Below are 22,629 nucleotides of genomic sequence, written 5' to 3'. Positions count from 1 at the left end.
CAGATTACTGCTTTAACCAGGGTCGAGAGCAGGTCCACGAGAAGATCCTCCCAATGACTTGGATGAGGGGAGAAAAGGCATGGTAGCTAAATTTGCAGGTGGGACAAAGATTGGTAGGAAATTATGTTATGAAGGAGACATAAGGGGTTTGCAAAAGGATATCAATAGGTTGAGTGAATGGGCAAATATCTGACAGATGGAGTATATAATGTGGGAAAATGTGAAGTTCTTCATCTCGACAGGAAGAATTAAAATAACACCGTGTTACTCAAACTGGAAATGGTTGCACAATTCTGAGGTGCATAGGAATTTTGGTGTTCTTGTGTATGAGCTACAATAAGTATGGAGGTACAGAATGTAATCAAAAAGGATAAGGTAATGCTATTCTTTATTTTGTTGAACATTAAAGTAAGGATGTTATGCTTCAGTTATACACGACATTGATGACACCACATTTCAAATATTGCATGCAGTTTTGGTCTCCCTATGTAAGGAAGAATGTAATTGGCTTGGAGGTGGTTGAGGGCATGTTTACTAGATTGATACCTGGCATGAGCAGATTGCTTTATGAGGAAAGGCTAGACAGACTGGGTGTGTTTCCACTGGAGTTTAGAAGAGTGAGGGGTGACTTGATAGAAGTAGGTGAGATCATGAATGGTCTTAACAAGGTGGATGTAGAAAGGATGTTTCCGTCTGTGGGTGACCCAGAACTAGAGGGCACTGTTTTAAAATTATGGGTCACCTTTTTAGGACAGAGATGAGAATTTTTATCCGAGGGTTGCACAATTTTGGAACTCAGAAGGTGATGCAGGCGATGTCATTGAATATTTAAGGCAGAGGTAGATAGATTTTTGTTAGGAAAAGGAATAAAAGGTTATTCGGGTGAATGGAAATGTTTTTTTATGGAATATTTTTAAGACAGAGATGGCAGATTCTTGTTCAGCAAGAGAATCAAAGGTGGGAGTTGGGAATGTGGAATTCGAAACACAAATGGATCAGCCATGATCTTAATTGAACATCAGGAGCGAGCTAGAGGGGCTGAATGGTCTGTTTCTGCTCCTGTTTTATAAGTTCAGACTTTAAATTCAGGATTTATATCACCTAATCTTGTTATCTGCAACTTAATTGATAACAGCCACTCACCCCCAACTTCCCACTTCATTAATTCACTTTGTTTGGAACAGAATTTTAACCAGTTAAAACCAAATTAAGGCAAAATTAAAATTTTCCAGATGGTAAATACAAAAAGAAGTTTATTGCAATAAAAAGATTTACTTTAAGACAATGATGTTTACAACTCTGTCTGGGTGATAAGTCCATAGAAGTCTGGCTCCTTCTTTAACAGTAATTCTTGTGGAATTCAGCCTTGGGAGTCTGTGTTCTTCTTTGACAATAATTTCCCTGGAACTCTGTCTCAGGAATCTTCAGCTGTTGGCTGGAAAAAAAACCTTTGGAATTTCTACTTTTATCCCCAAAGTGACTGTGACCTCGCGTTAGAGTTGAACCTGTTGTAACAGGACATTTGGTCAATTTGCTGACTAGATTAATTGGATCACCAATTAATTACTTCATTGTCTCTCATTTTCTTAGAGGTATTTCATACCATCTCTTTATCCAATTCTATACAATCGGACAATTCAAATTTTGAGACAAATCAAAGCTTGAAGATCTCTCCTGCCACTCCAGTTATCTTCATTGCACATTCTTTGCATAGCTATTAAGGTTTTTCATTTTTACAGTAAATAAAACTCAGTCTTTTGCTATAATGACTGATTCATGAATTGTAACTCAATTAAAGCTCATGACTGAACCAATCATTTGTTGCTAATTAGTACAGTAATCTTTAATTCATTTCATTAATACAAGATAGGCTGGTTCAAAAAGACAGATTGTGGAAGACAACAGCTTTCTCTCTTGCTGATCTTGATCAGATTATATAATGAGCCTTATTCTTGAGCTGGAGTTTGGCAGATTATGATGTCCAGTAGCTTTTTAAAATTAGTTGTTTGTTTAAACAATTTCTGCCAGCTCTGCAGTTTCTCACATTTCAGGTTATACAATTTGAATTTTTAAAATGAAGATCCACCTTTTACAATATTATACCGGCCAGTACAACAGAGTTCGACCCCTGTTATCACTTGTAAACTCTCTGGTGTCTCAGCAACTTGGATGAATCACTGAATCACTTCCCAAACTCAGAGCAGGTGAAAGGCTCGTGCCCAAGTGAATTTGCTGGTGTTTCAGCAGATTTGATGATTGAGTGAATCCCTTCCCACACACGGAGCAGGTGAAAGGCCTCTCCCCAGTGTGAATGCGCTGATGTGCTATCAGGGTGGCTGACAGAGTGAATCTCTTTCCACAAACAGAGCAGGTGAACGGCCTCTCTCCAGTGTGAATTCGCTGGTGTGTCAGGAGAGCGGATGACTGAGTGAATCTTTTTCCACACACTGAGCAATTGAATGGCCTCTCCCCGGTGTGAACTCTCTGGTGTGTCAGCAGGTTAGATGACTGAGTAAATCCCTTTCCACACTCAGGGCAGGTGAATGGCTTCTCCCCAGTGTGAACTAGGTGGTGTGTCAGCAAAGTGTATGAATCTCTGAATCCTTTTCCACACACACAACAGGTGAATGGCTTCTCCCCAGTGTGAACCTTTTGGTGTGTCAGCAGCGTGGATGAATCTCTAAATCCCTTCCCACACTGTGAGCAGGTGACTAGCCTCTCCTCAGTGTGAATTCGCTGGTGTCTCAGCAGATTCGATGAATGATTGAATCCCTTCCCACAAGTGCAGCATATGAACGGTCTCTCCCCGGTGTGACTGCGTCGATGAGATTCCACCTCAGATGGGGCTCTGAATCCCTTCCCACAGTCTCCACATTTCCATGGTTTCTCCATGGTGTCGGAGTCCTTGTGTCTCTCCACAATCAGTGAACTGGAACACTCTGATACGGGTGTGAGAATCTCAGTGCTTTTCCACTCACACTGATGTTAAAAAGGCTGATGATTTTCACGTCCTTATGAATCAAGTGACTCTTTTGAGATTTCCATTTTCCAAACCTCTCCTTCCAATAAAATCATCACTGTCAGCACATGATAGAAATTCAAAACAGACAATTGTAGTTTCCATGGAACATTCTTTAAATCTCCACCCACGCCCCTCACACATACACTCTCTCTCTCATTCCATTTAGCATTCTGCAGCACGGTAGCACAGTGGTTAGCACTGCTGCCTCACAGTGCCAGGGACCCGGGTTCGATTTCCGGCTTGGGTCATTGTCCGTGTGGAGTTTGCACGTTCTCCCCGTGTCTGCATGAGTTTCCTCCCTCATTCTGAAAGACGTGCTGGTTCGGTGCATTGACCCGAACAGGTGCCGGAGTGTGACAACTAGGGGAATTTCACAGTAACTTCATTGCAGTGTTAATATAAACCTTACTTGTGACTAATAAATAAACTTTAAACTTTAATATACACGACCCAATTCTCCTGAAGGTGCTAATTAATGCTGATCGACACTCACCATTTCATGTTCCTGACAGATCGTAAGAAATAGTTCGAAATTCAGCCCACCAAGCTGCTCAAGTGAATTTTTTTTATTCATTCATGGGACATGGATGTTGCTGGCTGGCCAGCATTTATTACCCATCCCGAGTTGCTCTTGAAGGGCAGTTGAGAGTCAACCACATTGTTGTGTCTTTGGAGTCACATGTAGGCCAGACCAGTTAAGGATGGCAGATTTCATTCCCTGAAGCACATTAGTGAAGCACATTAGTGAACCAGATAGGTTTTTCCGACAATCGACAATGGATTCATGGTCATCAGTCATTTCTTAATTCCAGATATTTTTAATTGAATTCAAATTCCACCAGCTGCTATCGGGTGGGATTGTGGTCGGTGCAGACTCGATGGGCTGAATGGCCTCCTTCTGTACTGTAGGATTTCTATGATTCTATGGCAGGATTCAAACCCGGGTCCCCAAAACATTAGCTGAGTTTCTGAATTAATAGTCTAGCAATAATACCACAAGGCCATCGTCTCCCCATCAAGATCATGGCTGATCTGATTGTGATCTGAACTCCACTTTTCTTCCTGTCACCCTTGACTCCCTTTTCGATCAAAAATCTCTGTATTTTGAGTATATTTAATGATGCAGCCTCCACTGTTCTCTGGGGAAGAGACTTGCAAAGACTAACAGCCCTCTGAGGGAAGACATTTCTCCTCCTCGCCATCAGAAATGGGGGACTCTTTATTTTGACAATCTGCCGACTAATTCTGGAATCCCCAACATTGGAAACATCCTCTCTTCATCTATACTAATCACTACCTCACAATGTGATGTCAATACTATGGTCACCTCTAAACTCCAGTCAGTACAGGCCCAAACTTTCCTCACAAAACAACGCCTTCATCCCACGTATCAACCTGCAGATCCTTCTCTGAACTGACAATGACAGAGAGGTGATCAGGGAGGGCAGGGGTGAAACAAAGCAATGGATGGACATGGATTCAGATCCACAGTAACGGAGTCACACCAGCCCCAGAGACGTGGAACCAGAGTACAGATAACAGAGCACAGCACGAAAATTCAAAATTATAGGTAAATGTTCAACAATACTCACCTCTGAAACAATTTCACTGTTTTCTAATTTGAAACCTGCGGCTGGAAAGTCAGAAGCACTGGAATCAGAGAAGAATTGCAATCTTCAAATATTCTAACTCCCTGCAAAAGGAGATTACAAGAGTCATGTGTTAATTGTGGCTTGAAATTAAGAGATACACATTTTTTGGGGGTTTGAGATTGCTTGAAAATCCTCTTCTTCTAACCAAGGAGATTCCAAAATCACAGAATTTCTGCAGTGCAGAAGGAGGCCTTTTGGGCCATTGAGTCTGCATCAAGTTTCTAACAGAGCACCTTTACTCAGACCCTATCCCTGTAACCTGATGTACGTACATCACTAATCCTCCCCTTTCCTTCCCCCTCATCTTGGGACACAAAGGGACAATTTAGCACTGTCAATCAACCTAATCTGCACATCTTTGGAGTGTGGGAGGAAACCAGAGCACCCAGAGGAAACCCACATGGACAGAGGGAGAATGTGCAAACTCCATACAGACAATCACCCGAGGCTGGAATTGAACCGGGTCTCTGGCGCTATGAGACAGAAGTGCTAACCACTGTGTCACCCCCAACAGTCATTTGTCAGACCTGAATATAAATCCATAACATTCTCCCCTCCTGTTTTCTAGCATAAGATTACTTAAGATGGAATATACTTACATTGGAAGCAATTCAGACAAGGTTCATGAGCTGATTTTGGGCATGAAGGGGTCTGTTTTATGAGGAAAGGTTCGGCAGGGTGCATCTATGCTCATTGGATTTTAGATTAATGAGACGTGATCTTACTGAAACATATGAGATTCTGAAGGTGCTTGACAGAGTGAATGCTGAAAGGGTTTACCCCTCAACACGGAATCTGGAACTGCGAGAACAATTTAAAAATAATGATCTAAGACAGAGATGAGGAGAAATTGCTTCTCTCAGAAGTTAAGTAAGCTGTGAAATTCTCTCCCTCATTGAACAATAGAGGCCGGCTCATTGAGTATATTCAAAGCTGTGTTATTTACAATTTTACCTTCCAGGAGGTGATGAGTTAGAGAGGTTGGGGCTGGAGGAAAATTGAGTTAAGCCATGTGTTTACTGAATGGCGGAGCAGCCTCGATGGGTCTAGATGCCCCCTCCTGCTCCTAATTTTGATCATGTTTTTATTCTGTTATTCCCCCTGCAGCACCTTCCCCCGGGAAAGGCAGCATCCATGAACCCGGCCTGTCAGTCAATGACTCAAACATTGTCTCTCCTGGTCACCCAAATCCTGAAGCTCCGCCCACTTGCTGCGCATGCGCTCTGCTCCCCGCTGAACAAAGATGGCGGCCACGGCACTAGGCCTGATCCCGGATAAAATCCCCGGAGCCGCAAACCCGGGACCGGAAGGCTCTTATTCAGGCCTTGCGGCCTACAGCAGATGTTTGTGAAGCCTCTGTTCCCTCCCCACCCCGAATCCCGGCTCCATTCCTCCCGCCGCCCCACCGATTCTCACCCCTTGAAATAAGTGTCTCCCGCACTCGTAGGCCTCCGAGCAAAGTAACACTGCGCATGAACCAGATACAGCGCTGCGCCTGCGTACTGGGCTCCTGTGGATGAATAGGGCACTTTCACACCCGCAGCGAATGCTGGGTAATAACTGCCATTGAAACCTCACACAGTAAATTCAAAATAACATTGTTAGCATTTGAGGTAAATTAATGAAATATTGAGAATTGGTGATCTGCTGTGCTCCATTTCTCAAAGTTCTGCTGCAGGACCATGCAATGGTTTCAAAGCTTTTACACCGTGTCCCTCTCACTCCTCCCTTTATGGTGCTGATTCTGGCTGGGTTCAATCGCACAGTCACTGGTTCTTCTCTCTGTCCCTGATACTGAATGTTCACTCTTTTAGAGAATGATACAGCATAAATAGAAATCATTTGGTCCATTATGTCTCTGCTGGCTCTCTGGAACATAAGAACATCAGAAATAGGAGTAGGAGTAGGCCATCTAGCCCCTCGAGCCTGCCCCGCCATTCAATAAGATCATGGCTGATCTGAAGTGAATCAGTTCCACTTACCTGCCTGCTCCCCATAACCCTTAATTCCCCTGCCGATCAGAAATCCATCTATCTGTGATTTAAACATATTCATGAGGTAGCCTCCTTCAGTGGGCAGAGAATTCCAGAGATTCACCACCCTCTGAGAGAAGAAGTTCCTCCTCAACTCTGTCCTAAACTGACTCCCCTTTATTTTGAGGCTGTGCCCTCTAGTTCTGGTTTCCTTTCAAAGTGGAAAGAATCTCTCCACTTCAACCCCATCCAGCCCCTTCATTATCTTATAGGTCTCGATAAGATCACCCTTCTAAACTCCAACGAGTACAAACCTAATCTGCTCAATCTCTCCTCATAATCTACACCCCTCATCTCCGATATCAACCTGCTGAATCTTCTCTGCACTCCCTCCAAGGCCAATATATCCTTTCGCAAGTAAGGGGACCAAAACTGCACACAGTATTCCAGCTGCGGCCTCATCAATGCCTCGTACAAATGCAGCAAGACTTCTCTGCTTTTATATTCTCTCCCCCTCGCGATAAATTCCAACATCCCATTTGACTTCTTGATCACCTGTTGTACTTGCAGACTGAGTTTTTGCGACTCATGCACAAGGAACCCCAGGTCCCTTTGCACAGTAGCATGTTGTAATTTTTTTCCATTTAAATAATAATCCAATTTGCTATTATTTCTTCCAAAGTGAATAACCTCGCATTTGCCAACTTTATACGCCATCTGCCAGATCCTCGCCCACTCACTCAGCCTATTCAAATCTCTCTGCAGACCTTCTGCTTCCTCCACGCAATTCAATTTCCCACTTATCTTCGTGTCATCAGCAAACTTTCTTACCCTACACTCAGTCCCCTCCTTCAGATCATCTATGTAAATAGTAAACAGTTGAGTCCCCAGTACCGATCCCTGTGGCACGCCACTAGTCACCATCTGCCAACCAGAAAAGCACCCATTTATTCCAACTCTCTGCTTCCTGTTGGATAGCCAATCCCCAATCCACGCTAACACCACACCCCCAACTCCGTGTGCCCCAATCTTCTGCAGCAAACTTTTGTGAGGCACCTTATCAAATGCCTTTTGGAAATCCAAAAACACCACATCTACTGGTTCCCCTCTGTCAACCGCACTAGGCACATCTTCATAAAAATCCAGTAAGTTCGTCAAACACGACTTTCCTCTCATGAATCCATGCTGCGTCTGCTTGATCGAACCATTCTTATCCAGATGGCCTGCTATTTCTTCTTTAATGATGGATTCCAGCATTTTCCCAACTACAGACGTTAAGCTAACCAGCCTGTAGTTACCCGCCTTTTGTCTACTTCCTTTTTTAAACAGCGGCGTAACAGTAGCCGTTTTCCAATCAGCTGGCACTACCCCAGAGTCCAGTGAATTTTTATAAATAACCACTAACGCATCTGCTATTACATCTGACATTTCTTTCAGTTCCCTGGGATGCATTCCATCCGGGCCCGGGGACTTGTCCACCTTCAGTCCCGTTAGTCTACCAAGCACTGCCTCTCTAGTAACAATAATTGTATTGAGTATCTCTCCTCCTACCAACACTCAATCGTGAATATTTGGTAAACTATTTGTGTCTTCCACCGTGAAGACCGACACAAAAAACCTATTTAAAGTCTCAGCCATTTCCTCGTATTCCAGTATTAAATCCCCCCTCTCGTCCTCCAAGGGTCCAACATTCACTCTAGCCACTCTATTCCTTTCTATATATTTGTAAAAACTTTTACTATTACTTTTTATGTTTAGAGCTAGTTTAGTTTCATAATCTATCTTTCCTTTCTGTTATTGGAAGATCTATCCAATTAATTCCACAGCCCAGCTGGTAGAGTCAGAACAATGCGGGAGGGTCGTGGGGATTCCAATCAGACCGAATCATTTAATCATAAAAGTGAAATACTGTGGGTGTTGGAATCTGAAAAGAAAACAGAAAATGCTGGAAAATCTCAGCGGGTCTGATAGCATCTGTGGAGAGAGAATAGAGCCAATATTTCGAGTCTAGATGTCCCTTCATAAGAGCTCTTACGAAGTGTCATTCAGGCTTGAAACATTGGCTCTATTCTCTAATTATTTTATCGATATGTTTCTTGTTCTTAGTTTCCAAATGGCAGGTAAGAGACCTGTCCGGTCCCCAGTTGAGCTCTGATTTTTCACTGGCCATGCTTGGGTAGGATTATAACCATTAGAATCCACTCTCAGAGCTCTGCTTTTCAGTCCAGTGCTACTTGGAGTATACCGTCACTTCACCGACTATCGGGTCACAAGTCCCTCACAGTTCTTATCACAAATTTATGATAAAATAATTTAAACAATGCCTGAGAACGCTTCTTCACTTCTTAACCAACTACCTACCACTGTTTGATGATTGGTCAGACCCTCCTTTTACAAATTCGGGTGTATCAGCTGCTGAACACCAGCCGGTCCTGGAATAAGTTTAATTCTAACTCATTCTGAGTAAATATTCTCACCAGGTCCTCTATCAGGGCCCTGCTAAGCAGTTTTAATGGTCCGTGATTGCAGAAACTGAGCAGTCACAGGAATGTGGTCAAGATAGTCCAGTCCCATAATGCCTCACATTCAATCGGCAGTCCTTCAATTATAACAGAATATGTGGCTGTATGTAGCTGCCTCGGCCACGATCAGCGCCAACACTGCCTTCCTGAACTGCTACAATGCCTGAGGTGTAAGTACACCCACAGTGTGGTTAGGGAGGGATTTCCAGCTACACATTCCAGACTTTCACCAGAATGAAGGTGGATACCAGATTGATATATTCCATTCAACCACACCCAAGGTGAGTTGTTCAAATTCCTTGATTGTCCAGGACAATATATTCACAACATCTTTAAATCAGAAATTAAACATTCCCATTTGATCTCAGGTATTAACATATTCTATTCGTTTGTTCTTTATTGTCAATGTCAGGCTGGGGTTGTTCTCCTTGGAGCAAAGGAGGTTGAGGGGAGATTTGATAGAGGTGGACAAGATTCTGACAGGTTGAGATAAGGTGGACAAAGAAAAGCTGTTCCCATTCGCTTACGGGACAAGGACGAGAGGGACACAGATTTATGGTTTTGGGTCAGAGATGCAGGGGGGGGATGTGAGGAAGAATATTTTGATGCAGTGAATGGTAATGTTCTGGAACCCGCTGCCTACGAGCGTGGAGGAATTGGAGACAACAAACTATTGCAAAGGAAATTCGATTGGCATCTGGGGGAGTTTCAAATAGAAATGCTGACTGAACATGTCTGAACTTCCAATCGCCCTGTCACTCTGTGATCCGTGTGAAATCTGAAACCAGGGATTCGCAACAAGACTCAGCCACTGGAGGCAAAGTCATGAGACCAGCCAGTCCAGCAGAAAGAAACCCTCCGACCCTCCCCATTGACCAACTGTGAGAATGAACAAAATGCAGTCCTGGATGTAATTGAGAGCAGAAACAATAACAGCAGAATCCAACCCCTGGAATCACTCGTGAATTGGTTGGTGTCTCAGCAGGGCGGATGAAGCTCTGAAACTCTTCCCACACTGAGAGCAGGTGAATGGTCTCTCCCCAGTGTGAACTCGCTGGTGTCTCCGCAGGGTGGATGACTGAGTGAATCCCTTTCCACACTGAGAGCAGGTGAATGGCCTCTCCCCAGTGTGAACTCGCTGGTGTGTCTGTCGGTGGGATAATTGAGTGAATCCCTTTAGATACTGAGAGCAGGTGAATGGTCTCTCCCCAGTGTGAACTCACTGGTGTCTCCGCAAGGTGGATGACTGAGTGAATCCCTCCCCACACTGAGAGCAGGTGAATGGTCTCTCCCCAGTGTGAACTCGCTGGTGTCCTCGCAGGCTGGATAAGTCAGTCAATCCCTTCCCACACACAGAGCAGGTGGACGGTCTCTCCCCAGTGTGAACTCGCTGGTGTGTCCGCAGATTTGATAACTGACTGAATCCCTTGCCACAGACACAGCAAGTGAATGGTCTCTCTCCAGTGTGACTGCGTTGATGAGCTTCCAGCTGAGATGGGGATATGAATCCCTTCCCGCAGTCCCCACATTTCCACGGTTTCTCCATGGTGTGGGTGTCCTTGTGACTCTCCAGGTTAAACAATCAGTTAAATCTCACACAGAACACGGGTACAGTCTCTCCCCGCTGTGAATGCTGCGATGTATTTTCAGGCAATGTAACTGGTTAAAGCTCTTTCCACACTCAGTGCACTGGAACACTCTCACTCGGGTGTATCAGTGCCTTGGTGCTTTTCCAGTCACACAAATGATTGAAGTTTTTGAAGCAGACAGAACAGGGAAACATTTCTCCTTCGAGAATCAAAGATCGATAGATTCAGACCCCGATGAATTGAGTGAGGATGTCAGATGTTGATGTGACATTAGGTTTGAGATTTCTGTCTGTAAATCCTCCCCTTCCAATATCCTGTAAAAGGAGTTTACAAAAGTGATCAGTGTCATTACAAGATAGAAATTCAGAACAATTGTAGTTTCTCTGGAACATTCTTTCCTCTCTTATTCTCCAAAAGCTGTAAATCTCCATCCCACACACTCTCCCTCCATTCTCACTCTGCTGTATCAAATATTCACCCTCCCAATTCTCCTGAAGGTGCTGATTGAGGCTGATTGACAGATCCGTGCTCACTGCTTCCTGTCCTGGACACAGAGAGCTGGAAATCTCCATGCAGGATGCCGGCCAAACAGAAATATGGCTACATACCTCAACTAAGAATGTTTTAAATGGATTGATTCAGTTAGTGAAGATACAGGGGGGTTGTGACTGATGATGATATTGAACTTGCTGCCAACGTGGGTGGTCATAGAGTTTTACAGCATGGAAAGAGGCCCTTCGGCCCATCGTGTTTGTGCCGGCCATCAAGGACCGTTCTATTCCAACCCCATTTTCCACTCTTTGTGCGTAACCTTGTATGCTAAGGCATTTCAAAAGCTTAACTAAATTCTTCTTAAATGTTGTGAAGGTTCCCACCTCTACCACTCTTTCAGGCACTGAGTTCCAGATTCATGACCCTCTGGGTCAAAAGATTTCTCCTAATTTCTCCTATAAACCTCCTGCTCCTGAAATTAAATCCATGCCCTTGGTTATTGACCTCTCGACTAAAGAGAAAAGTTCCTTCCTATGCCCCCTATCTGTGCCCCTCAGAATTTTATACACCTCAATCAGGTCCCCCTCACCCTTCTCTGCTCCAAGAAAAACAATGCCAGCCTCTCCAGCCTCTCCTCATAGCTGAAACACTCCAGCCCAGCCAACACCCTGGGGAATTTCCTCTGCACCTTCTCCAGTGCAATTACATCCTTCCTATAGTGTGGCGACCAGAACTGCACACAGTACTCCAGCTGTGGCCTATCCAGTGTTTTAGACAGCTCCATCATAACCTCCCTGCCCTTATATTCAATGATGTGGAGATGCTGGCCTTGGACTGGGGTAAACACAGTAAGAGTTTTAACAACACCAGGTTAAAGTCCAACAGGTTTATTTGGTAGCAAATGCCATTAGCTTTCAGAGTGCTGCTCCTTCGTCAGATGGAGTGGATATCTGCTCTCAAACAGGGCCATGATGTGAAGATGCCGGTGTTGGACTGGGGTGAACACAGTAAGAAGTCTCACAACACCAGGTTAAAGTCCAACAGGTTTATTTGGTAGCAAATACCATAAGCTTTCGGAGCGCTGCTCCTTCGTCAGATGGAGTGGAAACAGGGCATACAGAGGCACAAAATCAAGTGACAGAATACTGATTAGAATGTGAAACTCTACAGCCATATATTCAATGCCTTGGTTAATAAAGGCAAGTATCCCATGTGCCTTCTGAACCACCTTATGTAACTGTCCTACTGTCTTCAGAGATCTATGGACATGCACACCAAGGTTCCTCTGATCCTCTGTACTTCCTAGGATCTGACCATTCATTGCGCATTCCATTACATTGCTCGTCCTCCAAAAATTACCTAATCTTTTCAGGGTTGAATTCCACTTGCCACTGTTCTGCCCATCTAACTAAAGTTTTAAGGTTTATTTACTAGTGTCACAAGTAGGCTTACATTAACACTGCAGTGAAGTTACTGTGAAAATCCCTGAGTCGCCACACTCCAGCGCCTGTTTAGGTACACTGAGGGAGAATTTAGCATGACCAATGCACCTAATCAACACATCTTTTGGACTGTGGGAGGAAACCGGAGCACCCGGAGGAAACCCACGCAGACATGGGGAGAACGTGCAGACTCCACGCAGAGGGTGACGCAAGCCGGGAATCAAACTTGGGTCCCTGGCACTGTGAGGCAGCAGTGCCTCTGTGCCGCCCTGTCGATATCGTCCTGTAATCTAAGGTTTTGCTCCTCGGTTTTTAGCACATCATCAATTTTTGTGTCATCTGCAAACTTACTTATCATACCTCCTATATTCATATCCAGGTCATTAACGTACACTACAAGCAACAAGCAACGCAGCACCAATCCCTGCAGAACATCACTAAACACAGGCATCCAGTCACAAACACAATTTTGGGTCCAGTTTGGCAAATTGCCCTGGATCCCATGGGCTTTTACCTTCTCCGTCAGCCTCCCATGTGGGACCTTGTCAAAAGCCTTAATGAAGTCCATGTTGACGACATCAACTTAACTCCCCTCATCTACACACCGAGTCACCTCCTCAAAAATTCAACCAGATTTGTAAGGCATGATCTCTCTTTGCCAAAACCATGCTGCCCATCCTTGATTAATCCTCACCTCCCCAAGTGGAAATTAATTCTGTCCCCCAGAACTTTTTCCAATCGTTTCCCTATTGCTGAAGTTAGACTCACTGGCCAGGAATTTGTTGTTTTTTTCCCTACTTCCCTTCTTGACGAGTGGTACCATATCAGCTGTCCTCCAGTCCTCTGGCACCGCTCCTGTCCCAAGGCATGGTACATTAGGGAGACCATGCAGACGCTACGACAACGAATGAATGAACACCGCTCGACAATCACCAGGCAGGAGTGTTCCCTTAACTTGAGGAACACTTCAGCAGTCAGGGGCATTCAGCCTCTGATCTTCGGGTAAGCGTTCTCCAAGGCGGCCTTCACAACACACGACAACGCAGAATCGCTGAGCAGAAACTGATAGCCAAGTTCCGCACACATGAGGATGGCCTCAACCGGGATCTTGGGTTTATGTCACACTATCTGTAACCCCCACGACTTGCCTGGGCTTGCAAAATCTCACTAACTGTCCTGGCTGGAGACAATACACACCTCTTTAACCTGTGCTTGGCCCTCTCTCCATTCACATTGTCTGTACCTTTAAGACTTGATTACCTGTAAAGACTCGCATTCCAACCATTATTTTGTAAATTGAGTTTGTGTCTTTATATGCCCTGTTTGTGAACAGAACTCCCACTCACCTGATGAAGGAGCAGCACTCCAAAAGCTAGTGGCTTTTGCTGCCAAGTAAACTTGTTGGACTTTAACCTGGTGTTGTGAGACTTCTTACTGTGTTTACCCCAGTCCAACGTCAGCATCTCCACATCATAACTGAAGCATAACATCCTCTTTCCGATGTTCAATTTCCCTCGTAATAAAGGATAGCATTCCATTTGTAAAAACTTTGATTTATTTAAATGAAGATTTATAGGGTTCACTTGTTTCCAATAACCTCCCTAATCGTAAATCACACCAGGTTCCAGTGACTTAACCAAATGGCAAGAAATAACGCTTTAAATGGTGAATTCGGAAAGTTTATTAACGATTAAAAATGTAAGAGAGAAGGATAAAAAAAGCAAAGCATCTATTAACAGTAAAAGGAGAAAGCTTAACTTGAACAACTGAACAGACTTTTCTCCATCCTTCTCAGACCAGGACAAAAAGTGACCACTCTGAAAACATGGATAACTTGTAAAATCAACAGCTTTCAACACCTCTCTGTAGGGCACAGTAGTTAGCACTGCTGCCTCACAGCGCCAGGGACCCGGCTTGGGTCACTGTCTGTGCAGAGTCGGCATATTCTGCCCCAGTCTGTGTGGATTTCTCCCACAAACCGAAGGACATGCTGGTTAGGTACATTGAGCATGCTAAATTCTCCCTCGGTTTACCGGAACAGGCGCCAGAGCGTGGTGACTGGGGAATTTTCAGAGTAACTTCATTGCAGTGTGAATGTGTGACACTAATAAATAAACTTTAAAAAACCTTAAACTTTTAAAAACATCTACCAAATTGGTTTCTTGAATCCCCTTTTTTATCCTTTCAAAATGTAGAAAGCCCAGCTCAGCCAATTGTTGGGAATCAGCCAATTGGTCTATAACTTGTCAATAATGAAACTGGTTTGGTTTTTAGCAAGTTGCACACATTGTCTGAATTTTAAGACAATTCTTTCTCTCAAACGATATCTCTTAACTTGGGGTAGCCTGAGTGTTGACCAATAATTGGTTAACATCAGTCATTCAATGTTGAGACATCTTGAACAGGAACTGATTCATTCTCTCTAGTCAAGGTTAAGAAAGTATTAAAGTTTATTTATTAGTGTCACCAGTAGGCTTACGTTAACACTGCAATGAAGTTACTGTGAAAATCCCTTAGTTTCCGCACTCTGGCGTCTGATCGGTTACACTGATTGAGAATTTAACATGACTAATGCACCTAACCAGCACGTCTTTTGGACTGTGGGAGGAAACTGGAGCACCCGGAGGAAACCCACGCAGACACGGGGGAGACGTGCAGACTCCTCATAGTCACCCAAGCCGGGAATTGAGCCCAGGTCCCTGGCACTGTGAGGCAGCAGTGCTAACCACTGTGGCACCGCGCCACGCCACCAAGTCTTCGTAGAAATCATAGAAACCCTACAGTGCAGAAGGAGGCCATTCGGCCCATCGAGTCTGCACCGACCACAATCCCACCCAGGCCCCACCCCCACATATTTTACCCACTAATTCCTCTAACCAACGCATCCCAGGACTCTAAGGGGCAATTTTTTTAACCTGGCCAATCAACCTAACCCGCACATCTTTGGACTGTGGGAGGAAACCGGAGCACCCGGAGGAAACCCACGCAGACACGAGGAGAATGTGCAAACTCCACACAGACAGTGACCCAAGCCGGGAATCGAACCCGGGTCCCTGGAGCTGTGAAGCAGCAGTGCTAACCACTGTGCTACCGTGTGGCCCTTGTGATCTGTTTCTTTCTATTCGGTTGGTGCCAGAAGGTAACATTTTATAATTCCCACAGCATTTTAAACATTCTTTATATCTTTATAATTCTAAACGTTGTAAACTTTTGTGTTCAAATTTACATTTCCATCCTAACATCTGTATTAATGAATCATTTATTCTTTAATTGTCTCTCAATTCAGGTTGTCCATTTAACTCATCTCCTGCTTTACAATTGTGGGAACTTCAGTCCACAAATAAGGTAGTCAAATGCATTGTGAAAAGCAGGATCTTCTTTATATAAATAAGAAAGTTTAAAAATCATTGGCAAACAAAAGGAAACAGGAGCATTGGAACCAGCCTGGACTTGCAGACTGAAAGCCCGCCCAAAGCCCGCACGTGCTCAGAAGGGAGAGAGGCTGAGAAGAACACTCTGTAACACTTCTCCTCTCCTTAAATTTCAATCCCCCATCAGGACAGAAATACAACAAAGTAATGTCTTTAACAATACGGAAGTCTGTCAGGAGCTTTGTGGTTGCATTGCGACCTGTACAATACCACTGGTAAATCTTGTAATGGTGTTTCTGGAATGGGAGGTGAAGAGGTAGTTTGAGAATCTGTACATGAACATTCCTCTTCCACTCCCACAGCAGAGTCAACTGGCAAAGCTGGAGCCATTTCCTGGTGAACATCCACAGCAGCATGACCCTCTGCCATGTTCTCAGTAATGGTTGCTGACTCTGAAACTGTTCCTGACTCGGGGTCACACCGCAAACGAATATGGTCTTGGTGTCTGTGAACAACTCTTCCATTTTACAGTCTCACCACCCAAGATACTGGACCACTTTGGTTTAAAATTATTCCCGGTAACCACCTTTGGTCACTCCCAAACTTTCTGATGTAAACCTGATCACCCGGTTTGAACTGCCTCTCTTTGGCGTGGCAGTCATGTCCCTCCTTCTGCTTCTCTTGTCTCCTGCTCACTTTTGCTCTGAGATCTGGATGAAGCAGATCCAGATGTGACTTCAACCTTCTACCTAAAAATTCCACAGGAGAGAGTCCGGTTGTGGATTGTGGTGTGATGCGAAACTGGAACAAAAATCTTGAGAGCTTGTTCTTAAAGTATCGCCTGCCATTCTCTTCAATCCCTCCTTCAGAGTTTGAACAGCTCTTTCTGCGAGACCATTTGTAGCCAGATGAAACGGTGCAGTACGCACATGGCGTAGACCATTCCTTTACAGGAATTCCTGAAACACCTCACTTGTAAACAGAGTGTCGTTATCTGAAACAAGCCAATCTGGTAACCCAGGGCTTGTGAAAATTTGACAGAGCTTCTCTATTGTCACAGGAGCTGGAATATTACTCATGATCTGTGCTTCCAACCATTTTGAATGCACATTTACAATGACCAAACACATGTGATTCATGAAAGGCCCCCCCAAAGGCCACATTTAGTCTGGACCACGGCCTATCAGGCCACTCCCAAGGATGAAGTGGGAATGTACCCAGTGTGTTGTGACTGATTCAATCGACAAACAGTTTATTGAGTTACGCCAGCGGGGAGAAGCCACAGGGGCTGACCATGTGCAACTCCACCCAACAAAGAATATCATCAATTCTTATCCAGTTACTCAGCCCATCCCGGCTGGACATAATCCAATCAGAATGGTGATAGATTACATACATTATAGGTTCAATCAAAGTAGTAACTGGGCATCATGGGGCTTTGTGATCATCTCATGGACAGGTGCCCCCATCATGATGCTTTCCAGACCCCCCCTTGGGGGGGGGGGTCTTTCTTGGGCTTTCTTTGTACATAGACTCCCTTAGTTAGAAATGGGGTGGATTACAAGTTCTCAAATGGCCGTCAGCACTCTTCCTTTGTTTTAATCTAATGACCACATGGTCTGGGAACATTTCTCTTTAATACTCTCTCTTTTTAAACTCTTCTTCAGGATCCAATTCCAGAATTTTCCTTTTCTTTGTGTTACTTGCGTCAGGAATAAATCTTTGGACCTGACAGGAAGTTTAACCCAAGATCAATCCAACACAGGATTGGTCAGAATCATTTCACATGTGTCAAATTTTAAATAACCATTACAAATTAAAACTCTCATTCTCACATGGGTGAATTGTATCCGGATTAAAATTCCCACATGTTTAATAAAATATCCTGGAATCCTGTCTCTGGCCAGTAAATATGGCTCCAGGTTCATAACTTCTAAACAAAAAAGTTTTATTCATCACACTTCCTTTTTTAAAAATCTGTTTGATTTAAATCACAGACAGAAAACCTCAAAACTTGAAGTGTTCAACCCACAAATATCATCCACACACAAACAGAGAAACACAGCATGTGCTTTACAACAACAATAAGCAGGATGAATTACTTAAGCGTTCTTGTGATCCTGTTTTTAAACTTCCAAAAATGCCTTTAATTAAAGACTCAAGGTAAGGTTAATTCTCCAGAAAGATAAACCTTAACAAATGTAGCCCAAAACAATGATAAAACACATCTACAAACATCCACATAAAACAAACAAAACACACAGATTCTCACAGCTCGTAAATTTCAAACAATGAATCCTCAGCATTCTCTCTCGCAGCGATAGCTTCTTAAAGCGACAGAGCACTACAAACTCACAACTCCTTGATTGAAATAAGATCCAAGATCCTTCATTATAACTTAACCTTTTTTAAGCCAACTTCCAAGGACTGATTTTAGAGGCAACATCTTTGTTGATTTAAAATCCCAAACACGTTACACCCAAACACAGGCAAAATCTTTGTTCTTTATCTGGGGATAAAATTCTCAGTTATTCCAAATTCCTCCAGGCTGTGCTTAATATTTCCCCATTTAACTTATTCCCAGAAATCCTCAATTATAAACTAAAATAGACACGAGTTTCCGGGCAGTCACAGGAATGTGGTCAAGATAGTCCAGTCCCACAATGCCTCACATTCAATCTGCAGTCCTTCAATTATAACAGAATATGTGGCTGTATGTAGCTGCCTTGGCCATGGTCAACCCCAACCCCAAGGGTGCCTTCTTGAACTGCTGCAATGCCTGAGGTGTACGTACACCCACAGTGCTGTTAGGAAGGGAGTTCCATAGAAACATAGAAAAACTACAGCACAATACCTGCCCTTCAGCCCACAAAGTCGTGCCGAACATGTCCCTACCTTAGCGATTACTAGGCTTACCTATAACCCTCTATCTTACTAAGTTCCATGCACTTATCTAAAAGTCTCTTAAAAGACCCTCTCGAATCCGCCTCTACCACCCACCACCCTCTGAGTGAAAAACTTACCCCTGACATCTCCTCTGTACCTACTCCCCAGCACCTTAAACCTGTGTGGTCTTGTGGCAACCATTTCAGCCCTGGGAAAAAGCCTCTGACTATCCACTCGATCAATACCTCTCAACATCTTATACACCTCTATCAGGTCACCCCTCATCCTTCGTCTCTCCAAGGAGAAAAGACTGAGCTCACTCAACCTATCCTCATAAGGCATGCTCCCCAACCCAGGCAACATCCTTGTAAATCTCCTCTGCACCCTTTCTATGATTTCCACATCCTTCTGTAATGAGGTGACCAGAACTGAGCACAGTACTCCAAGTGTGGTCTGACCAGGGTCTTATACAGCTGCAACATTATCTCACGACTCCTAAGCTCAATTCCTCGATTGATGAAGGCCAGTACACCATACGCCTTCTTAACCACAGCCTCAACCTGCACAGCTGCTTTGAGCGTCCTATGAACTCGGACCCCAAGATTCTTCTGATCTTCCACTCTGCCAAGAGTCCTACCATTAATATTATATTCTGCCATCGTATTTGACCTGCCAATATGAACTACCTCACACTTATCTGGGTTGAACTCCATCTGCCACTTCTCCACCCAGTCTTGCATCCTATCAATGTCTCGCTGCAACTTCTGACATCCCTCCACACCATCCACAACACCTCCAAACTTTGTGTCATCAGCAAACTTACCAACCCATCCCTCCACTTCCTCATCCAGGTCATTTATAAAAATCACGAAGAGTAAGGTTCCCAGAACAGATCCCTTGGGCACTCCACTGGTGACCGACCTCCCTGCAGAATATGACCCGTCTATAACCACTCTTTGCCTTCTGTGGGCAAGCCAGTTCTGGATCCACAAAGCAATGTCCCCTTGGATCCCATGCCCCCTCACTTTCTCAATAAGCCTTGCATGGGGCACCTTATCAAGTTTCCAGTTACTGAGAGAGACAAGAGATGAAATTTCTGGGCCTCTCACAAAAATCTTTGTTTCTTCATTGGACACAGGTGAGGTCCCAGAGGATTTGAGGATAGCAAATGTGGTCCCGTTATTTAAGAAGGGTAGCAAGGATAACCCGGGTAATTATAGGCCAGTGAACTTGACGTCCGTGGTAGGGAAATTGTTGGAGAAGATTCTTAGAGATAGGATCTATACACATTTAGAACTGAATCATCTCATTAGCGATAGACAACATGGTTTTGTACAAGGGAGGTCATGCCTCACAAATTTGGTTGCGTTTTTTGAGGAGGTGACAAAAATGATTGTCGAGGGAACTTAATCCAGATAAATGCGAAGTGATGCATTTTGGTAGATCTAATGCAGGGGGGAGCTATACAATAAATGGCAGAACCATCAGGAGTATAGACACACAAGAGGGATCTGGGTGCGCAAGTCCACGATCCTTAAGGGTGGCAGCACAGGTGGAAAGGGGGGTGAAGAAGGCATATGGCATGCTTGCCTTTATTGGGGCATAGAGTATAAAAGTTGGCATATGATGTTGCAGTTATATAGAACGTTGGTTAGGCCACATTTGGAATACTGCGTCCAGTTCTGGTCATCACACTACCAGAAGGACGACGTGGAGGCTTTGGAGAGAGTACAGAAAAGATTTACCAGGATGTTGCCTGGTATGGAGGGTATTCGCTATGAGGAGAGATTGAGTAAACTAGGGTTGTTCTCCCTGGAAAGACGGAGGTTGAGGGCAACCTAATAGAAGTTTACAAAATTATGAAGGGCATAGATAGGGTGAACAGTTGGAAGCTTATTCCCAGGTCAGAAATGATAAACACAAGGGGTCACAAGTTCAAGGTAAGGGGGGCAAGGTTCAATACAGATATGCAGGGGATGTATTTTACACAGAGGGTGGTGGGGGCCTGGAGTGCACTACCAAGCAAGGTGGTTGAGGCAGACACGCTAGGATCATTTAAAACTTATCTAGATAGCCACATGAACAGACTGGGAATAGAGGGATACAAACGGATGGTCTAGTTAGGAACACATGATCAGCGCAGGCTTGGAGGGCCGAAGTGCCTGTTCCTGTGCTGTATTGTTCTTTGTTCTTTAAAATAGACACATGAGTTTCCGGGCAGTCACAGGAATGTGGTCAAGATAGTCCAGTCCCACAATGCCTCACATTCAATCTGCAGTCCTTCAATTATAACAGAATATGTGGCTGTATGTAGCTGCCTTGGCCATGGTCAACCCCAACCCCAAGGGTGCCTTCTTGAACTGCTGCAATGCCTGAGGTGTATGTACACCCACAGTGCTGTTAGGAAGGGACTTCCAGCTACATATTCCAGACTTTCACTAGACTGTAGGTGGATATCAGATTGATATATTCCATTCAACCACACCCAAGCTGAGTTATTCCAATTCCTTTATTGTCCAGGACAATATATTCACAATATCTTTAAAACAGAAATTAAACATTCCCATTTGATTTCAGGTATTAACATATTCTGTTAGTTTGTTCTTTATTGTCGATGTCAGGCTGGGCTTGTTCCTCTTGGAGAAAAGGAGGTTGAGGGGAGATTTGATAAAGGTGGACAAGATTCTGACAGGTTTAGATAAGGTGGACAAAGAAAAGCTGTTCCCATTAGCTGATGGGACAAGGACGAGGGGGGCACACAGATTTATGGTTTTGGGTCAGAGATGCAAGGGGAGGAGTGGGGGAGGAGTGGGGGGGGGGGGGGCGGGTAGTGGCGGGGAAGGGGAGGGGGGAGGGGGGGGTGGGGGGGAGATGTGAGGAAGAATATTCTGATGCAGCGAATGGTAATGACCTGAAACTCGCTGTCTATGAGGGTGGAGGAAGTGGAGACAATAAACAATTAAAAAGGAAATTGGATGGGCATTTGGAATGTTCCAAACAGAACGAAGAACAAAGAAAATTACAGCACAGAAACAAGCCCTTTGGCCTTCCAAGCCTGCAGCAACCATGCTGCCCGTCTGAACTAAAACCCCCTCCCTTTACAGGGACCATATCCCTCTATTCCTATGCGTTTCATATATTTGTCAAGACACATCTTAAAAGTCACTATCGTATCTGCTTCCACTACCTTCCCCGGCAACGAGTTCCAGGCACCCACCACCCTCTGTGTAAAAAACCTGCCTGGTACATCTCCTTTAAACCTTGCCCCTTGCACCTTAAACCGATGCCCCCTAGTAATTGACTCTTCCAACCTGGGAAAAAGCTTCAGATTATCCACTCTGTCCATGTCCCTCATAATCTTGTAGACTTCTATCAGGTCGCCCCCCCTCAACCTCCGTCGTTCCAGTGAGAACAAACCAAGTTTCTCCAACCTCTCCTCATAGCTAATGCCCTCCACACCAGACAACATCCTGATAAATATTTTCCGTACCCTCTCCAAAGCCTCCACATCCTTCTGGTACTGTGGTGACCAGAATTGAACACTAGATTCCAAGTGCGGTCTAACTAAGGTTCTATAAAGCTGCAACATGACTTACCAATTTTTAAACTCAATGCCCCGGCCGATGAAGGCAAGCATGCCGTATGCCTTCTTGACGACCTTCTCCACCTGCATTGCCACT

The 22,629-nt window shown here is 44.4% G+C and overlaps 1 protein-coding gene across 1 annotated transcript in view; it reads right to left on the bottom strand.

Annotated features, from left to right (window-relative positions):
- Positions 1-4,678: 4,678 nt before the first annotated feature.
- The window catches only part of LOC144482735 (uncharacterized), a 58,960-nt gene continuing 41,009 nt past the window's right edge, over positions 4,679-22,629 (bottom strand). The window contains exon 5 of the mRNA XM_078201574.1: positions 4,679-4,715. Within this exon, the coding sequence (XP_078057700.1) occupies positions 4,679-4,715 (37 nt within the window). The remainder of the gene's footprint in view (positions 4,716-22,629) is intronic.

The sequence above is a fragment of the Mustelus asterias genome, unplaced genomic scaffold, assembly GCF_964213995.1.
Source record: "Mustelus asterias unplaced genomic scaffold, sMusAst1.hap1.1 HAP1_SCAFFOLD_42, whole genome shotgun sequence".
NCBI classification, from domain to species: Eukaryota; Metazoa; Chordata; class Chondrichthyes; order Carcharhiniformes; family Triakidae; genus Mustelus; species Mustelus asterias.
This window is presented reverse-complemented; position numbering and strand designations above follow the sequence as displayed.